Source organism: Sturnus vulgaris, chromosome 7 (genome assembly GCF_052056855.1).
Source record: "Sturnus vulgaris isolate bStuVul1 chromosome 7, bStuVul1.hap1, whole genome shotgun sequence".
In the NCBI taxonomy this organism is placed as follows: domain Eukaryota; kingdom Metazoa; phylum Chordata; class Aves; order Passeriformes; family Sturnidae; genus Sturnus; species Sturnus vulgaris.
The window spans coordinates 31691443-31709786 of NC_142249.1; the positions used below are offsets into that span (position 1 = coordinate 31691443).

The following is an 18344-nucleotide window of genomic DNA, read 5'->3' on the forward strand; positions in this document are numbered from 1 at the left end:
TGATCCCAGTGCACACACCACTCCCAAATTTAGCTCCACTGAAAGCTCTAAAGGCATTTCAGGAAATAGAATCAAACACCTGAGCTAGTGCTCTTTTGAGGAACACAAATCCCCAATTTACCAATGAAATCTGAAACATATATGGGGTTAATAACTTGCTTAATGATTAAACACCATGCTTGTGGCAGCTTTTGAGCACAACCACAACAATTCACTTGCAGTTTCCCATTTTAAATGCTGTAACACCTTTTTTTGCTCTCTTCAGGTATGGTTATAGTAAATTAATTGCAGAAACCTCATTTTCACATGTTTTTCCTGCTCCCACCAGTTTTAGAGATAGAAACAGAGAGAACAATGCCTGGGTGCAGTTGCAGGAAATTACCCAGATCCTCCCATGCAAGTTCACCAACATCAAGACCCACCTGCTCTCTGACTATCTCTTAAAAAGCACATTCAAAAAGTATTCTACAGTATCCCTACAGTCACATAATCAGAGTTTTCTTACTCCAAAATGTATGATGCTTTTTCTAACATGGCATCAAAAATAACCTAAAAGAAGGGCAATGTGTTCTCCACAGTGGCAATAAGCAGTGAGAGATCACCTTCCTTTTTGAAGTGCCAACGGGAAGCCTAAGATCCCATTTTCCCATCCGCCTTCATTTTAAGGTCAATGCTTACAATTTTTTTTTCCAGCTGTCTTTACAAGAAATTACTGAAATTTATCACAATGAATCTATTTTCTAAAGGCTTCATCATGATCATCCAAGTCTCAGGCTCAGGTTTCCACATCCAAGTTTGGAGGCTTTTCTGTGCTCTGTGTAAACTACCATGAGCAAGTGTGTATGCAAAAGGCTGGTGTATAAAATGTGCTGCCCACAGGTCAGAGAAATGTGGGATTTTTTTTAAAATATGGCATTTGAGTGCAAGCATACAGTGTGAAAGAACTGACACAGCATTTTCTGTGTATAAAAGAAAAAAGAAAGGAAAAGAGTAAGACCCTTTCTATGCAGTTATATGTCAAGTCTTTACCCAGTTGTTTGCAAGCTTAGTATACAAGTAAGATCTGTGTTTGGATATCCCTTAGTTCAGATAGAAAGCTGACAAGCTAGCTGGAAACTGTTGCTGACACTGTGTATAATCAACTGATTAAAAAATATATCTTTACAGTACTCAAAAACCATTCTCTTTTCTCCTCCAGAAGTTTATCTTAAACAATTTTCTACATGTGTTCCTCAGCACACCAAAAAAGGTCAGGAAAATATCCCGCTGCAGCTTTGGTATTTCCTGACAGTGCAAGAGAACTAATTAGCTGCAGAAGATGACTGCAGAAGGAGCTGATCCTAATATCGTTAAAACTGATCAAAACACTGAATATTTAAAGGCACTAGTTTGCACTAGTTACAAAAAGTTAAATCTCAGAAGCTGAAGTGCAGAATCAGCCACTGCTCCCTTCAGCAGTCTCTTGGCTGAGCAGTTTCTGCTCAGTCAGGGTCAGGTCTGTAGGATGAGAGCTCCAATCCCACATCTATCAATGCCAAAGTGAATTTGACAGCCAATTTCAAAGTCACAAAGCTTGAAGGAACACAAGGAGGAGGAATGTGCCCTCAGTGCACCACATAAGACAACTGGCAAGAAGCAGGCATTAATGAAGTGTTTTCAGCTATTTTTGTAAGTAAATGAAATAGTAAAAGTTGTTTTCTACTCTTGGAAACCATCTCAACTGAAATGTTACGGTTATTTTTTGCAATTAAAACAGTGCTTATGCTTGCTGTGAGTGGAATGGAAAGGACCTTTCTCTTCCTAAGGAATGCCACCCACGAAGGAGTTATCCAGAATGGCAGGCTGATGTACAGCAAATACCTACACTGGAACCTGGCAGGAATTAGAAGCATATTAAGCCAAATGAATGCGCAGTGTTGTAAAATCAGAATCAGCCTTTGTGCCCACAGCTCTTATCCTTCTACATTGAGTAGAGTTATCTGGAGTTTAGAGATTTCCTATCTATGGCCTGACTGGAGCAGCTCACAAGCTGGTGTCAGCCATGCCATGCACTGTGATGCCACAAGATTTAACAGAAAAGTGGGAAATCTGATGGATATGAACAGGCTACTGAAAATAGAATCTTCTGTTTGCTAAACGTGGGCTTAACTGTGGTCTGAAGTTAAAAAGGTAGCTGCAGAAGTTTCTATAAAAAGGCCATTCTGTGTTTACTTTATATCTTGTGTTGATGGAATCCACTCAGTGCAGCAGTTAATGTACAGTTTTCAAGCTGACAGCTGGAACATCATGGGCTGAAATCTTTCCCACACCTCTCACACAGAAACACCAGCACTGGAACTTGGTTAACAGTTCATCTGTTTCCTGAACAAGAACTAAATCAGTTCATGTTCCCAGAACACTCCTGGCTCTGTATTGGTGATGGAACAGAAATGGCAGTTTTCTCCTTTTTTAATAAATAAAATAAACATCCTATATCTGAGTTAACAGTGTCCATGTGACCAAGATTCATTTAATACACTTTTGGAGCAGAAAATCATCTAAAATTCTTCAAAGCAGACTTATTTTCCTTTATTCATTCAACAAACCATTCCTGGTTTGTTTTAGTAAAATTATAATCTTGGGAATGCAGTAGTCTGTCATTTAAGTGTCAAAAGAAGTAGGATGAGCTGCATTTAGGCAGATAACAAAAGGTAGGTGGTCGTAATTCACCTGTACTCTCAAAATTCAGGATTTATTTTTTAACAAGTATTAAAAATTTTTAAATTTTTGCTTTTTTGAAGGTGGAGGGCAAAATATTTCAAGTAAGAATCCACTTGTGGACCCTGTTATATAAAGAGTAGGAATTAATATAAGTTGTTCCTATCAATTAATGTCAGAAGAGCCACAAATCACAGCTCTCCCAGTGTAACAGGTTCATAAACTATTTTTGTTCCTTTTAATTCCTGGAATGATTTTTATTTCATGAAATGAAATAAATATTTCGTGAAAATGCAAGATGAAAAAAGATCAGTGTGGGATATTGGTATTGTTTAATACTGAAAACAAAACTGAAGGGCTGCTCTTTAGAGCTGAGCAGTATGAAGACAAGAACCTTTGAAGGTCTTTGGCTTTCAAGTTGCAGAGCATGTTGGAAGTTTAGACCAAAATGAATGATAGAAAGCAGCTAAAAATCAGCTTAGGAACAGGAAGGGCTTGTCAAATTGAATTTCCCCCTGTTGCATTATTTTTAAGTAGTTCTATTACACAGTTTTTTATAGAATTCCTCTGATGTTTAACATGTATGACAATATCCTGCTGTTTAAGATAAGAAATGATAAAAATGATGGGAAAAGGTAAAATTACTGTAATTATCTGAAAGGCTTTCTAGAGCATCACCTTAATTTCTGCTGTTAAAAAGTTTAAAGAAATGGTAGTGTTCATGAAGTACTTAGAAAGTTAGTGCTTTATGGTACCAAATGTAAGTATTTTTGATATTAGTATTACTGTGTATTTTAGGTGGAATCTACAGGGATACCCTGCTGTAGAAATGGACAGGCAGATTCTGTACACCTCACTGCAAACTCCTCTTGAAGATGAGGTGCCCTACTCTCACTCTTGAATTTCTTTTTTCCCTTTTCTATTTTTTCCTAAAACCAGAAATATTTATAGGAAACATCTATTTACTGTCTTTATAGTAGGTAGCATGAATTACTGTTTGTGCTGCCCTTTCCCCCTGTGATACTGAATTAGTCAGAGAATTCATTACCTAATCTTCTTGCGAGTCCAAAGTCAATGAGTTTGATACTTGTACCAGTCTTGTTGACACACATAATATTTTCTGGCTTCAAATCCAAGTGGACAATACCCTGCTTATGAATGTATTGAACTCCTTCTGAAATCTGCTTCATGTATTTAATGCACTCTCTTTCAGTCAGTTCAAAGTCTTCATCAATGATTCGTTCAAAGAGTTCTCCTCCAGAAACCCTATGAAAGACAGAATAAAGAAAGACTTCTGTAACTTATTCCTTTGGGGAATAATCAGGCTTTCTTTTTACAGCAATACAGAGAGTTCAAGCTTGCAGCAGTCACGATGCTATCTGTGCTTTATAATGGCATTTTCCATAGACACAAGGGTGGGAAGAATCCCCTCTTTTGTGTGGTATAAATCAATAGATGTTTTCTGTTCTGAATCTCTGTCGCAGGTGGGGACTCTGAAACACTGATGCTGTTACTCCAGGCAGGAGGGATTTACATCCTGCCTGTAGGACTGTGTCACCTGCAGCTGACAGGGAAGTGTGTCTGTGTGACTGCCACCCTGCACACACGTGCTTGTAACACTGCTCCCGACTCCGAGCACACAATTCCCACTTCTTCCTTCTCTCCTGTGATCCATCAGTGCAGATAATTTAGAAATAAAACTAAAATACATAGAATGAGTCCCAGGGAAAGAGGACAAAACTGCAAGCAGATGAGCAAAAATTCAGGAAGAAAAGAGATTGAGAGCGACAAAGGCTGAGGGAGGAAAAATTCCCATTATATGGTTAACTGGAATGCAAACTCAAAGGGTAAATTACTGACCCAAGTGAGCTCAGAGGGAGTTTCCTCCTCAGCTATGACAGGAGAAAGATATAACCCACAACGCTTTCTGTGTTGGTATTTTTAGCTGAGCCCTCATCACACTCCTTGTAGGTCAGTTCCATTTTAATGCTAATTTAGGATGTGAAATAATTGGGTCTTTCCAGGGTAGCATCTCCTGGATTGAATTGTTCGTGCAACTGAAGTGGGACATTTTTAATCTAGATTTAATAAAGCATAATTTAAGTTGTGGCTTATTGGGTTTGGTGGGGTTTTTTGTTCTGTTTTTGTTTGCGTTTTGTTTCTTTGGGATTTTTTTATTTATTTTACTTTTAAAAAAAAATTTGAGTAATCTCTCAATTGCTTTATTTGCTTGCATCTGAAGATAGGAAATACTTTTTTCTTATGCTCTAGGTGAATGACCCATAAAGAACGGAGCACATAGTGAAGAGCAGCTTTGCTTTTAGAAATTAAACACACCATGGTCCTTATATGGTTTAATATTTTGCAGCATTCACGGTTATTGCCAAAGGCAATTGCACATTTCAGTTACAGAAGGAAAACATGCAACTGAAAAGCAGCCTTGCCATGTTTGCAGGTTGCCAGATACATGATTATATCCCTCACGTACCAAACTGAATTTGAAACATCTGAAGTTCTGGTTGCATTTCTTGCTTTGGCTATAAAATTTCAGAAAATATGTAATTAGAAATGCTATTGCGGTTTCCTATGAATATGAAAATAGTAAGAAGAGCATATGCTTGACAAACTGAGAGGTTATTTTGGATTAGAGCACATTTGTAACATAAAGTTATAGTATTGCCAGACCTGTTGAATAAACATTCATGGGATCTAGTGTGTTGTTGCTTTGCTAAGACACTAACTATTATGGGTGTTTATGAAAACATCTGCAGGCAAAATGTTTATATCTGGAGTATTCTTCAACTTCATGCTCATACTGAAATGCACCAGTTGTTTCTGACTGTTTAAAGCAGGTAGTGACTATAAAAGTGCCACCCTTTTCAGATCCCTAAAGGGAAAACTTTTCAGAAATTGTACCATTGTCTTTTACCATTTTTTAGCATATTTTAGCATATTTTTGTAAAAGAACCACTGTTAATACATCTGCCTGCTGTTTTTACCATGGGAGCTCTCAACACTGGTAACAATGGTAGATTAAACTGCAATGCATTTATGGGATGAATACTGTTGCATTTATTTCAGGGGCCAAATCCAATTTGATTTTTTCCAGGTTAGGAAACTGAATAAAATCAGTGTGGATGAGGTTCTATATGTACACAGAAGGAGAAGTTGGCTTTGTTCAAACAACTAGTTCAGAATCCAAATCTATTTTATCTGGGTTCTTCTCTTTTCAGTCTTCTCTACATGAGTCATATAGGAAAATATTCTTATCTACAGAATCACAGAATACTCATCTAAGGTTTTCGTCCAGTAGGAACAGTGAGAAGAATTTACCGTGGAGTTGCCCAGGCAAATACTCAACTGCATTTTTAAAAATCTACCTTAGAAAAAAAGAAAAAACCCAAGTAACTTGTACTAATCTAAATCACATCAAATGATGATAGAAGGTAGTACTGAGATTTTGTTCCAATAATCTTAATTTGCAATACAATAATCCCCTTCAGATCTATGTAAAAATAAACCAACTATGAGAAATATATCAAACTTTGAGGCACTTAGCCTCCAGTGCTGAATTAAAGTGACAACATGCTACTATTTTCAGATTTACTTTTTCCACCAAGATTCTTACGGTGGAACCAATATGTTCCTATATTTGAAAAGGAAATGCCTGAGATTTGCTTCTGACTTCCAGTAAATGTTAGATGGAAAGGTTTCCAGGCAAGAGCACATCATTATAGTGTTTAATTTAAAAGTAATAATAAAAAAATCTGATTTTATTTTGAATATGAAATCAAACCATATAAAATAGTGTAATGAGAAATGTTAAAAGCAGAGAGTATGAAGTTTAAAATGTTCCAGGAAAGATATGGGAATAAAATTAAAATGAACAATTTAGAATAAATATCAGGAAGAAAAATCAAAGGGTGCTTCTCATCAATTTGAGTAGAAGGGGAGCTCCTAACTGCCAGTCACTGCTAAAATTTGATTTAAAGAAACTGATAGCAAATGAGCTTGATTTATTTGAAATCCAAGCATTTAAACTCTGATGGAAATTAAACAAACAGCTTGGATTGTAATAACTTTTAAAGGTATTTCCCACAGCTTCTCCGATATGCAAAGAAATATTATATTAATAGCTACATCAGAAACGATCCCTTGGAGGCCCTTTACAGGTGCAGTTTCTGGGCTGGGATTGTGTCAGCTGAGTAATGTGACAGCAGAGAGGCTACCAGGTCACTGACACGAGGTGCCACACGAGCACCTCACTGCCCAGACCTGCTCTGCTGCTGCTGGACACAATGGAAATGTCAGGGAGGGGCTCAAAAACCAGAAAAGGTGGCCACCCAAAACTAAAACCACATCCTAGTGAGGCTGGGTAACAAAACTACTTTAAATTTGATTGCAGTTTTCTACATTTTTAAAGAGTAAAAACCCCTTTGCTGTCGGGGGGAGCGAATGGAGTGTAAAGCCATATGCTATTCCAGACTCTTTATACATCTCCCTGTTTTCCATTAGGTCTGCCAGCTCTCAGTTCCAAGCTAAGTAGGGTTGCCTTCCCTTACCATCGTCAGTTTGCTCAACTGCTCAATTTAAAAATAAAAACACCTTCCTGCACATAAGTTCCAGGGTTGTAAAATCCAATCTCTGAAATATGCCAGTGCAGTAGTAGTTTGCACATAATCTAAGCAAGTGCCAAGCAAGAAAATAGACATATAGTCTCTTTTGCCTCCAACAATTTATATCTTACTTAGAATTTCCAGCCAGCAAGAAAACTGCTTCTCCTTGCATCAGAGAGCACATGAAGTCGATGTGGCAGCAGAACTGTCACTAAAGTAAGTTTTTGGGAAAAACATCAGCACAGATCAGGATTTAATTTTCTTTCCAGGTGGTACTGCCACAAGTATGGGATTCACACTAAGCAGGTGCATTATGGATGATGTAAACATTGGTCATGTTGGCCATTATTGTTTATGAAGACTGTTCAACACATGTTTAGAACTGCCTAAAGTAAAAAAAAAATCTCCTCCTTAAACACATTTTAGGTTCTAAATGAAAGCCCAGATTGCTGCTAACTTTGCTCTCACCTCTCCCAAGCGGGCAAGATGAGCAAAGCTGCAAAAGCCCACCACACGTACTTTAAAAAACAAGCAAACTAGACAATAACAACTGTAGCACATTTTGACTGATTTTTTGGAGATTAACACAGATTCACTTACACAGTTTAAACAAGTTGAATAAATAATTGGAAAAACTTGCAAGATCTGAAAATCATCCAGGCCCTGCAAATCCTGAAGCATTTGACAGCCCTGTGTCTGTAAGCTGCTACTTTTGTACACACAATTATTTTCAACATTATTAATTTTGTCAGTGTGCTCTGCTTTATACTTACATTTCCAAAACCATAACGATGTTGGCTTTTTCTTCAAAGGCATCTACACATTGGACAAGTTTTGGGTGATGTAGGCAGTTCATGATGCTGATTTCATCCCTTATGTTTTCTTTTTCCTTAGCAGAATATGCTTTGAAAAATTTTCCTGCCCAAACTTTTCCATTCTTCTTTTCAACAAGCCTGAAGACTTGTCCAAATTTTCCCCTGAAAATATATAACTATTTCCATAAAATGTTTTTGCAATATACGGGCCACCACAAATAGCAACAATCTACTAAATATTCCAGCACAACCATTCTATTTTGAAATAAAAATGTCTTAGTATTAATATTATGCTATACTGATCTTCAAAAACTTTTGAATGAATACCACGTTTAGAGATACTCTGCCATTCCAGTTAACAAATCTTATATAGGAGGGTTCAAAAACTGTGACTCCTACCCGGATTTACTTCAGGTCTTTCTGCATACAGTTTTCTATCGGTCATACACCTCTGAAGGGGCAGCAGATGGGACATCTCAGGTACAGGATTTAGGTAAAATCAGAATCTGAATGCCCAAGGCTTCAGTACTGTTTCCCTTTGCTGTAATGTACAATTCTACCTCTGTGTGACACTTCTCAGGATTTGTTCAAGGCAGCACAGGGGATCCCCTGGCCTTCAGCCCCGATCACTGAAAGATTATTATGGCCTGCAGTTCACACCACCATGAGCTGGGGCCCTGAGAAACACAGCCAGGCTAATCACTGACCTTCTCTCAGCAATAGTATTAATGCTCTTGGGATTATGGCTGCTGTCAACAGAGATTCCAGCCTGTGGGCAGGATAATCTTATTACCACTAATGGATAGAATGGAAATGCAAGTTCACAGTGTGTACATTTTTTTTTTCAGATAGCTTTTAGGACACTGAAAAATGAATTAATCCTCTAGCTTTGTTCATTTGTGGGTTCTATTTTCCTTGCCAGAAATACATGTAGTGCCTATTTAAAATTATCAGCTAATAGGAGCAAAGGATCTTTATGGAGTGGAGGCCAACATATGTTAAAATCTACTTTTACTACAACAAAGGAGCCCAACTAGCATGCATGCTGAAAGTACAAGGCATTCAAAGAATAAATGCACATTGTCTTTATAACTGGCTGCTAGCCTTGAAAACTGTGTTTTCAAAAGCACAGCCCAGTACTTACGATCCCAGTCTTTCTTCAATGTTATAGACATCTGACACCTTCTGCTCCGTGTTGATCGTAACCGTCCGATATTCGATCTCTGTTTCTTTCCCCTCTACAAATCAGCATTAAGGACCATGATTAAAAACCTCCAGAAAACATGAAGGAAGATCACAGATTTGTCCTGTTTAAAACATGCACTTCTTACCATCGTCAGATAGCTCTGCTTCATCCTCTTTAGGTTCTGTGATGAAAATAAAAAGACATTAATAACTTTTTATATAATATATTCAAATTATCCATATTGGCATGGCCAAGTGATATGGCAAAGCAGCAAAAAGCAGTCAGGGAGTTTGTGCATTAACTTCTTCACCACTTCTTCGTCACTATTGACTATCCAGTCACAATCTAGTCCCCATTTCTGAATAAATCAAGTTCCTGTGGTTTGCAGTACATGTCAATTATACCTGTCTACTAGAAACGTCAGCATACTGCATCAATTCAAAGTCATCTAAGAAATACCTTTAGAATACCTCAGGGAAATAGAAAATAAATTAAAAATATTAAAACCAATAACACTTCTTGTTAAATGACAATTTTTTCTTGGTTTTGATGTGCCTTTTTTGAATTATGAAACCACAAATTAGGCAAGTTTGTACATGAAAAGATTCCCTGCAAAGTGTCCAGACAAACTTTTCAGACTCAAGATATTGAGAAAATCTGAACAGCATGATTCCCCTGAGCATGGCTGAATTTTGTAATCATTGAGGTCCAAAAGGAGCCTCAGTTCTGCAGGCAGACTCAAAGACAGGTGAACCCAGTGACCTAGGTCAGAGTAAAAGCTGGCCTCAGTGTCCTGATTTTAATTTCTAATTTTCATGTACGTGGACTGCCTGTAGCATTACTTCTTGCCTATGGGTATGAGGGGAAAGGGGCTATGGCTGGAATGTTGTTATACATCACTTACACTGCTTGGGATTGCTCCTAAGACCTGTGGCTGTGACCAGTGATTTGAGAAACTGCAAAGGCTGTTTATTACATAGTGACCTGTTAACTCTCCTATAACTGCTGAAGCAGCACTTAGCCATCCTATAGTGCAAGCCTAGCCAAGGGATTTATCCCCCCTGTGTCAACAGATCTGCGTTATGAAACATTAATGCAGTACTCTGGGTGCTGTTAGGTGCTTCAGAGCACAGAGTTAGATGCAGAGGATGAGAAGAAAACAACAGAAATAAAGGGTGCAGGGGGAGCAGGTAGCTGGTCTGAGGCATCACCCTTTCACATCCTGCACAAAATGCTGCATCTGTGTGCTGGTAGCAAAGCCAATCAAGTGGATAAAGTCTGTTGCTAAAGCTTTCCTCTCTTTTCTTTTCTGGAGTTGCAACCCTTGCATATTCTTGCACAGATGAGCTGATTTGCAGAGATCTTTCAGAAAAGCAGGGAGGGAAGGGAGCCTGCCCCACCCGGGGTAGTTGTCCTCAGACCTTCCTCAGCTACAAACCACTCCTGCACAGAGCACATCACATTTTCCTCCCCTTTTAAGGGCTGTGTAAGGGAGCTGCTCCCAGCCAGGCTGCCAGTAGGTAATGTCTGCCAAATACTGCCTAGGCAAGAAGTCAGTGCCCGGTTCTGCAGCGACACTGCATTGAAGTCACTGAATAGAAACATTTTGGTCCACCAGTGGAAGCCTAAATTATAGAAGTGGTACAAATCTGAGCTTGGTGAGTGCAGAGTAGCTGTGCTAAAACCTTTCTCAGTAGTGAGTCAACAGTACCAAATTTTCCTCAAACACGGCAATGCATGCTTTAATCTGTTGAGACTTACAACCTTATTTTCGTTTTATTTAAATGCACAGTGAAAATTTAGCCATGTCTTTCTTCACTAAGATCATACTGACACTGCTAATATGTGCACCTCAGTATGAACATCAGTAATCAGACTTCCTGGCAGCCTAGAAAATCCTGAGTTACTCAGCTAAGTGTTTACATAGATGGCAGCTTAAAGTCCTGACTTTGACAGGTGCTGAACACATGCATTTCCCACTGCTTTTAAGTAAAGCACCAGTTATATTCACACACTTGAAAAATCACACTTTAGATGATTTGCTCTTTTTCCATGCTATCTGCAATACCAAGATTTGAAATCAATAAGCCCTGGAATTGAGAGCACAAAGACAACCGCCCCCTTCTGCAAACAGAATACATTTTCTTTTTGCTCAAAACAACTTTTTTGTTGCCTTTTTAAATGTGTATCACAATGAGTCATACACTTTCTAGCCTTTTGTACTGAATCTGTGTAAGAAAATGCTCAGACTTAAATGGAAAAATAGCTTGTTTGCTTTGGTCCACTATAGGCAGTGGTTGCTCTAGGAAAAAAAAAAGAAAATAGTCAGGTCTGCAACCCTAGAAGGTGTTTGTCCTGCAACTAAAGAAAGAGGGCATTCAAATACAGGGAATTTTATTATGAAGAGCCAATACCATCTAGCTTCCTTTCAATTTTATTGCTACTCCTAATGATATTTTTCCTTCTTTGAAGAGAAGGTACATCTTGATTTAGATTGGTTTTAAACCTTGCAAATAGAGGGAAATAATTCCTCAGCATGCATCCAATTTAGCACTTGAAGAGAAATATGATTTACTTTTGTTCGAGAGGCTTACACAGTTGTGTGATGCTGCATCACTTTGCTATCATTTTGTCTTCCTTTGGCAATAAAAGACAACTTCACAAGGGCTATGTGGAACACTTCAAGCTCCAAAGCCCTGCACACGTAAATGAAGAGGGAAAGCTATAACCCGCAGTTCAGTCCTCAAAGACAGGAAAAATGGTAAAATTTGTTATTTGGTCTGGGCTCTTTGGTAAGGTGACTATCAAAGTCATCCTTGCACAGTAGGTAGATGGAGGTGTGCACAAAAATATGTGGTCACTTTCTGAATTTATTTTCAATTATTATTGAAAAATAATGCTGACGTGTGTGTTTCAAGTTTTAGTACCCGTTCTTGAATAATTTCTACAATGATCCAACTCCCCCTATTAGCTCTTTGAGAAGACTTTAAACAAAAATCAAGATGTAAAATATACTGAAAAATATTTTTAAAAGTACATGCAACTGTAACTAAAATCCCTAAAAAATATTTTTGGCATCCATAATGCTGCAAAGCCAACATGCTAAAATAGGATAGCCTTGAATTCACAGGCTGGGTGTGCTAGGGGACACAGGACTGAGGTACACTATCATGCTGGGGTTGAAAGCATGGGAAATACAGCTAGCTGCAATAATGAATCCATTGGTGTATTTCAGGTAAGCCACCAACCATCATTTTCCAACTGGGCATGGACTGAATGTATAACATCTGTGAAAGGTTTCATTTCCCATTATGTGTGCACTGAACTGCAGAATTCTGTCAGCCAGCATTCACCCAGCAAGCCAGAACGAGAATTAGTGCTTGCTTTCACAAGGCAGGGATTTGGGATCTCTGAAGCCAAGTTCCCACATTGCATGTATGGAAAACTGATGTGCTCAGACCCCCAAATGAAGTCTGTGAAGAACTTAAGCACAGTTACAGCCCAGCACACAAGCATTTACAGAAGGGACACGTGGGAAGGAGGATGTGCAGCTCTCTGGCCCAGCTAAGGAACACTTAAGGAAGAAATCAATCGAACTGAGATGTTTTTTTCCTCGTCAGAACTAACCTTCTTGTTTCTCTCCAACTTTTACCAGCTCGGACTCTTGGCTGGGCTCGCTGATGCCGTACACGTTGGCAGCTCGCACGCGGAATTTGTACTCGCGGTCAGCCTGCAGGTCCTGCACGTTGAAGGAGGTGCTGCGGCAGGTGGTGAGGTCTGTCCATTTGTTATCCACCGAGTTCCAGATCTCCACGGTGTAGGACTGCACGGCGCTGCCCCCGTCGTAAGAGGAGCCGTACCACGAGAGGGTGAGCGAGGAGCTCCGGATGTCTGATGCGCAGGGAGTGCCGGCAGGTGGGTCTGGTTTGTCTGCAAAAACGCACACGGCGCACACCGTGAGATCACACAGAGCTTCCATCAGGGTGTTCCTGCCCATGGCTAACAGCCCTGCCCTTTCCATTCCACTGCTCTGCTTCACAAATGTTTTATAGCACCTGTGGAGACTAAACCAGTCCCAGCCATGCCTGCAATCTCCCACAGTAGTACAGAGCCCTCCTTGGTGATCTTGCTCAGAGGAACAGCCCTGTGACAGTCCCATCGCTGTGATGTGCTTTCTTCTGCCCCCTTCATCTGCTTCTACACCTCAGGGCCACTGCTCACTTTCACTGCCTCAGAAAGTGCCACTCTTCCAAATACACCTGGGTAGCAGAAATGACAGAACCAGTTCGTTGGCATGGGAACAACGCCAACAGGGTCATGCGTTTATCTGCCAGCCATTTAGTGAAAAAATCAATCTATTCAGTTTTTGGAAGTCTAGTGCACTTTGCAGTAAGAAGGAGTTCAACTTAGAATATATAATTTAAATAGTGAGATTTTTAAAATCTCATATGCATTTTGGAGATTTTTGAGGAAGTGGAAGATAGAAACTTCTGTATTTCCTCAGCTGAGGGTTGCTACTGAAGTCCTTATTAGATAAATAAATTCAGTATCACCAGAACCTGGTTTGCAGATGTGCAGCCAACTATGCAAACACCTGAGAAAATACAAAAGCCTTGCAGTTATACAACTTTTTCAAGATTTAGTCTAATGATTAATTACTGAAATTAATGTTCCTCTAAGACAGAAATATTATGACTTTTAAAATAAATTGCTAGAAAATAACTGTGGTAGTTAATTTTAAGGGAACAAATAGCTTCTCTGGAAATAATCCTCTAAGAAATAATCTAGCAAAACCTACAAAAGAATGATGATGTTGATGAACTAGTGGCCAAAGGTTGAAAGAGAAATCAAACGATAGGATAAATGAGAGAAGATGAAAAGAAAAAAAGATAGAAAGTATGAGATGCTACAAACAGTGGTTCTACTGAAGATGGACTGATAAAATCCTGTCCCATTTTGCTTATTCAAGCTGTTAATGGACATTTTCTCTTTCTCTGTAGGGAAGGCAGAGCTGACAAAGCAGCCAAAAAATGCTGCCACTTTCTCAGCAATAAAAACATCCAAATGCTGGGGGAAGCTGTTGTAGACTTTGATAAAAGCCTCACTGTGACAGACTACATCCTTCTATACTCAAATTATCATTCCTAGGAAAGTTACTGAGCTGACAGAAATAGCCACAATTTGTCAGAAACATGCTTTTGGTTCTTGGACAAAGGAACCTCTCCTCTGACTGCTGTGGTTTAACTCGTAGAGAGGGAAATTAGGACAGTCTAATCTGATCAAGATAGTTAAGTATCAGTTCACTATTTGGAATAGTGCAAGTTTAATTGCCCAATGACTTCTCTGAAAAAAAATTTAGTTCCGTTGTCATGAAAAATACACCTCCCTTCACAACTTAAACATATCAGAAGATATATAAACAGAAATTGCCAAGTATGAGGGAAAAGACTGAGAGGAAGGAAGGGAGGTGGACACTGAGTATGCCACTGTATTCAGTGTGAGAACCCCCAGGTGGAAGAAAAAGTGACTGCCAGAATCAAGATTATCTTTATTCATTTTGGCAACACTTAAAACACCGTTCCACTAGGAGTCATCATTATACAGCACATCTCTTGTTAAACACATGTCAGGGACCAGATGTCCTTAACCTCTGGAACAGCTTATTGTCCTGCTTACTGGTCACATTTTACTTACCTCATTTTCTGGCAGAATGGAAGGGGCTATTAGCAAGCCTGAATTTATAGAGTAGATATATAATGAACTGAATCACAGATGAGTTACATGATTTGTCTAAGATTAGAAAGAGAGATTGTAGCAAAGATGAGAACTGAATATGGATCTCCTGGTGCCCAAGCAGCAGCACCCTCTTCCCTGTACTGGTCCTGTCTCAGCCTCCCTGGAGCTGCAAGAAGTGAGGATTCAGTGCCTACACCATTTGCAGTATCAGCATGTTTGTACCATACCCATAGCAGCCATCAGAGAGCTGCTGGCATGGCACATGATTTTAGTCAGACAGTGGCAACAGCATCTTCTTTTCACTACAACTTGCTATCCATGCGGACCTTGCTGGGAATTATTTCCTGTCCTTCTCAAAATCTTTACAGAAGTGGTATATTCAGCCCGTGTCTTGTTTTCTTCCTAAGTAACCATCACTGCATCGTCTCAAAATGTAGATAGAACTTGAAGACGTAACAGACGATTTATCCTAAATCCAAACAGAACAGAGCAGCTGCAGATAGCAGCAGGAAAATACTTTGAAGAAAAGGCCAAGCCAGTAGTCCATCACCTTATAGTGTCATCTGTTGAGGTTTGTCAAAGCAGTGCACATTCTCTGACATCTGCTATGCACATAGCCAAACCTGGATGTATGTGTTGCTTTAAAAAGAAAGTGTTCAGTGCTGTGCACTGAATTTATATGAAGAAAGTGTGCCTATGTTTCTGAATTGGCAGAGCACGGCAGCCTGCTTCCTGTGCAGGACATGAAAATACACCCTCTCATTGCTGACTTTCAACACACTTCTGTTTCCAAATGAAACTCTGGGCATGATTTATCAGTTTCCTAGGCCTCAGTTTCCTCAGTGAGCTCTCTTTCCATGACTCACCTAGACAACTGGAGTCCCTCTGGCCAGCATAGTTTACAGAAGCAAGGCTTAGGTATGTGAGCACTGCAGAGAAGTGGCAAAGGAAATGCTACATGGCTTTAGACTAGTATCTGTTAGCCTTGGGAACATTTCTATATTCCTAAGGCATTTTTCTTGGTAGGCAGAGATGAAAACCTGTAACCTTGGCTGGACTCTACTGAGCTGGAAAGATGCACATTTCTGTTTGAAGTCTATCATGTGCTGCTGCTTGCAGTTCTGTTCAGTGTATAAATACTGTAGTAGCTGCTATGGAAGATCAGAAACAGGAATGAAAGCCTAATCTTTGCTCTTTTTTAATATGACAGATGTATATGTACCATTTTACCATGCTTAAAAATGACTTGATATCAGACTGGAGTGTATTCTACAGCTCCGTGCATTCAGAGAATCTGCAGATGGTCTCTCCATGTGTCTGTTTTGTTTCTCAGTAGTTTACTCTATGGGGATTTTAAAGGTTACCCTGTATTCATCTGTCCGTATTGAAAGCTAGAATATTTTGCCAGACTACATTCCCTTCTGGAATATGAACTCTCTATCAGTGCAATTAACTGCTTCCAATAAAAACATCCCATGAGTTGAGGAGGGGTGTGGAAGACAAGCACAGTTCTCTATTTTGTCCTTCTGTTTTAGTGTTTACCATTGATGTCCCTGAGCTGCCTGTCTCCAATATTCTGCTGCATGTCATGTGAAGCTTTTACATGCACAATCATATTTCATACTTAGGCTTTTATTATGAGGGCTTTACATTGGCTTTAACGAACCATAATTTTGTTCTTCCTCTTCTGGAACCCATAGCTACAATCCAGTATGTGAACTCGAAGGAAGGGAGTGCATCCAAAAGTGGACTTGTGCACATTTCTGTAGGAGAAGGAACTAATTTAAAATATTGAGATCTAACTTCAATTTCACTGTTACATGCAACAAAAGAAAGCCACCATAAGGTAGCTTAACTATATGAAACTAGGGGTACTCCAGCCTTGGCTAGCTTACATGTTATGTAAGTTACATGTATATAGTTATGTATATAACCCCTAAATCAAGACACATGACATTCCAGATGATCATGGTCAGACGGGCTGTATCCACATACTCCTGTTGAACCTGGTCAGAATCCTACAAACTCCAATGCCTTTGCAGGTAAATGTCTCTGGCAATATGAGTAGGGCTGCCCCAAGCTGGCTTCCAAGGCCTTGTGGCAGGCAGAGGAGCTGGATAAGCAGCTGCCTTGGCCTCAAACCTGACTCAGGCACTGTTTGCACAGCAGCACAGGGGCTGCATTAAGTTGCTGACACCAGCAGCACAGAGGAAGCAGCAGGAGCAGCTCCTGTGTGCTGTGAGCCATAAGCCAAGCAGAGAGGAGTAAGAGGAGACTGGAGGTGATGTGAAGGAGGGCTCTACTGCTTTGGAAACCAGGCACAGATTAAAACCCCCTGCTTCTCAACAAAGGGACACATAAATTACCGCTACCCCAAAAGCAAGGAGGTCAGATTCCAGTTCATTCTTTGTGGCATGTATTCCTTAGGGTAAATGATAATGGGATGAGCTGGCCCCACATGAAGTGTTTAAGCCACTTTTAAGACCATACCAGCACTGAAACACACACTTGTTATTTAGTCTCAAACTGAACTCAGCTGCACTCCTTCCTCAGATAAATTCTCAGAAATATTTTGGTAAACAGGTTTTGATGATACAGCCTGAAGTAAACTTTTATTAATTTGTATTTGTGCACTCTGAGAAGCATAAAACATAAGCATGCCTGGTCTTTAAATCATGGCTATTTATCAGACAAATTTGACTTGATGCCATTGCCTTTTTTTCAGTGGTGTATTGGTTAGAACATGTTGCTAATGACACCACAGTTGTGGGTTCAATCCCTGTACAGGCCATTCACTTAAGGGCTGGACTTGATGATCCTTGTAGGTCACTTCCAACTCAGAATATTCTGTGATTCTGTGAAAACTCCTTTGCATAAGCAAAGGGACTTTCTCTCTTTCTGCAGAGGTGGTGAACCCACAGCTCATCCAGGATACCCATGTGACATGAGACTGTGCTATCTAGACCTCACTGCCTTCTCCACATGGCTTGGTTTACAGAGCCCTCAGAACACAAGAACCATTCCAAGAGACCAAAAAAGGCAGCAATCTCCTTATCTAACTGAGTGCAGGGAAATGGAAATTGTTCTGCTACTTACTGTGAGGGTCAGGCTGAGCCAAGGCAAGGCAATAGACTTTGCTGTGCATTAAGAGCTTGCACGGCCCTGGCTCTTAAGCAGAGATATTTTTCCAGCAGAAAGCCTCTGAAAACTGAGAACAGTATAACCACAGCCTCTGAAAAGTTTTTTTCCCTTTCTTTTATGAACAGAGGCAGCACTGAATGTCTCTGAAGAAGT

The 18344-nt window shown here is 39.7% G+C and overlaps 1 protein-coding gene across 3 annotated transcripts in view; it reads right to left on the bottom strand.

Annotated features, from left to right (window-relative positions):
* Positions 1–18344, bottom strand: part of MYLK (myosin light chain kinase) — a 196002-nt gene that overhangs the window by 16753 nt on the left and 160905 nt on the right. For all 3 annotated transcript variants that reach the window (XM_088168285.1, XM_088168286.1, XM_014871778.2), the window contains 5 exons: positions 12942–13244; positions 9460–9495; positions 9273–9366; positions 8087–8290; positions 3746–3963 (listed from right to left, as the gene is read on the bottom strand). In XM_088168285.1, the coding sequence (XP_088024411.1) occupies positions 3746–3963; positions 8087–8290; positions 9273–9366; positions 9460–9495; positions 12942–13244 (855 nt within the window). The remainder of the gene's footprint in view (positions 1–3745; positions 3964–8086; positions 8291–9272; positions 9367–9459; positions 9496–12941; positions 13245–18344) is intronic.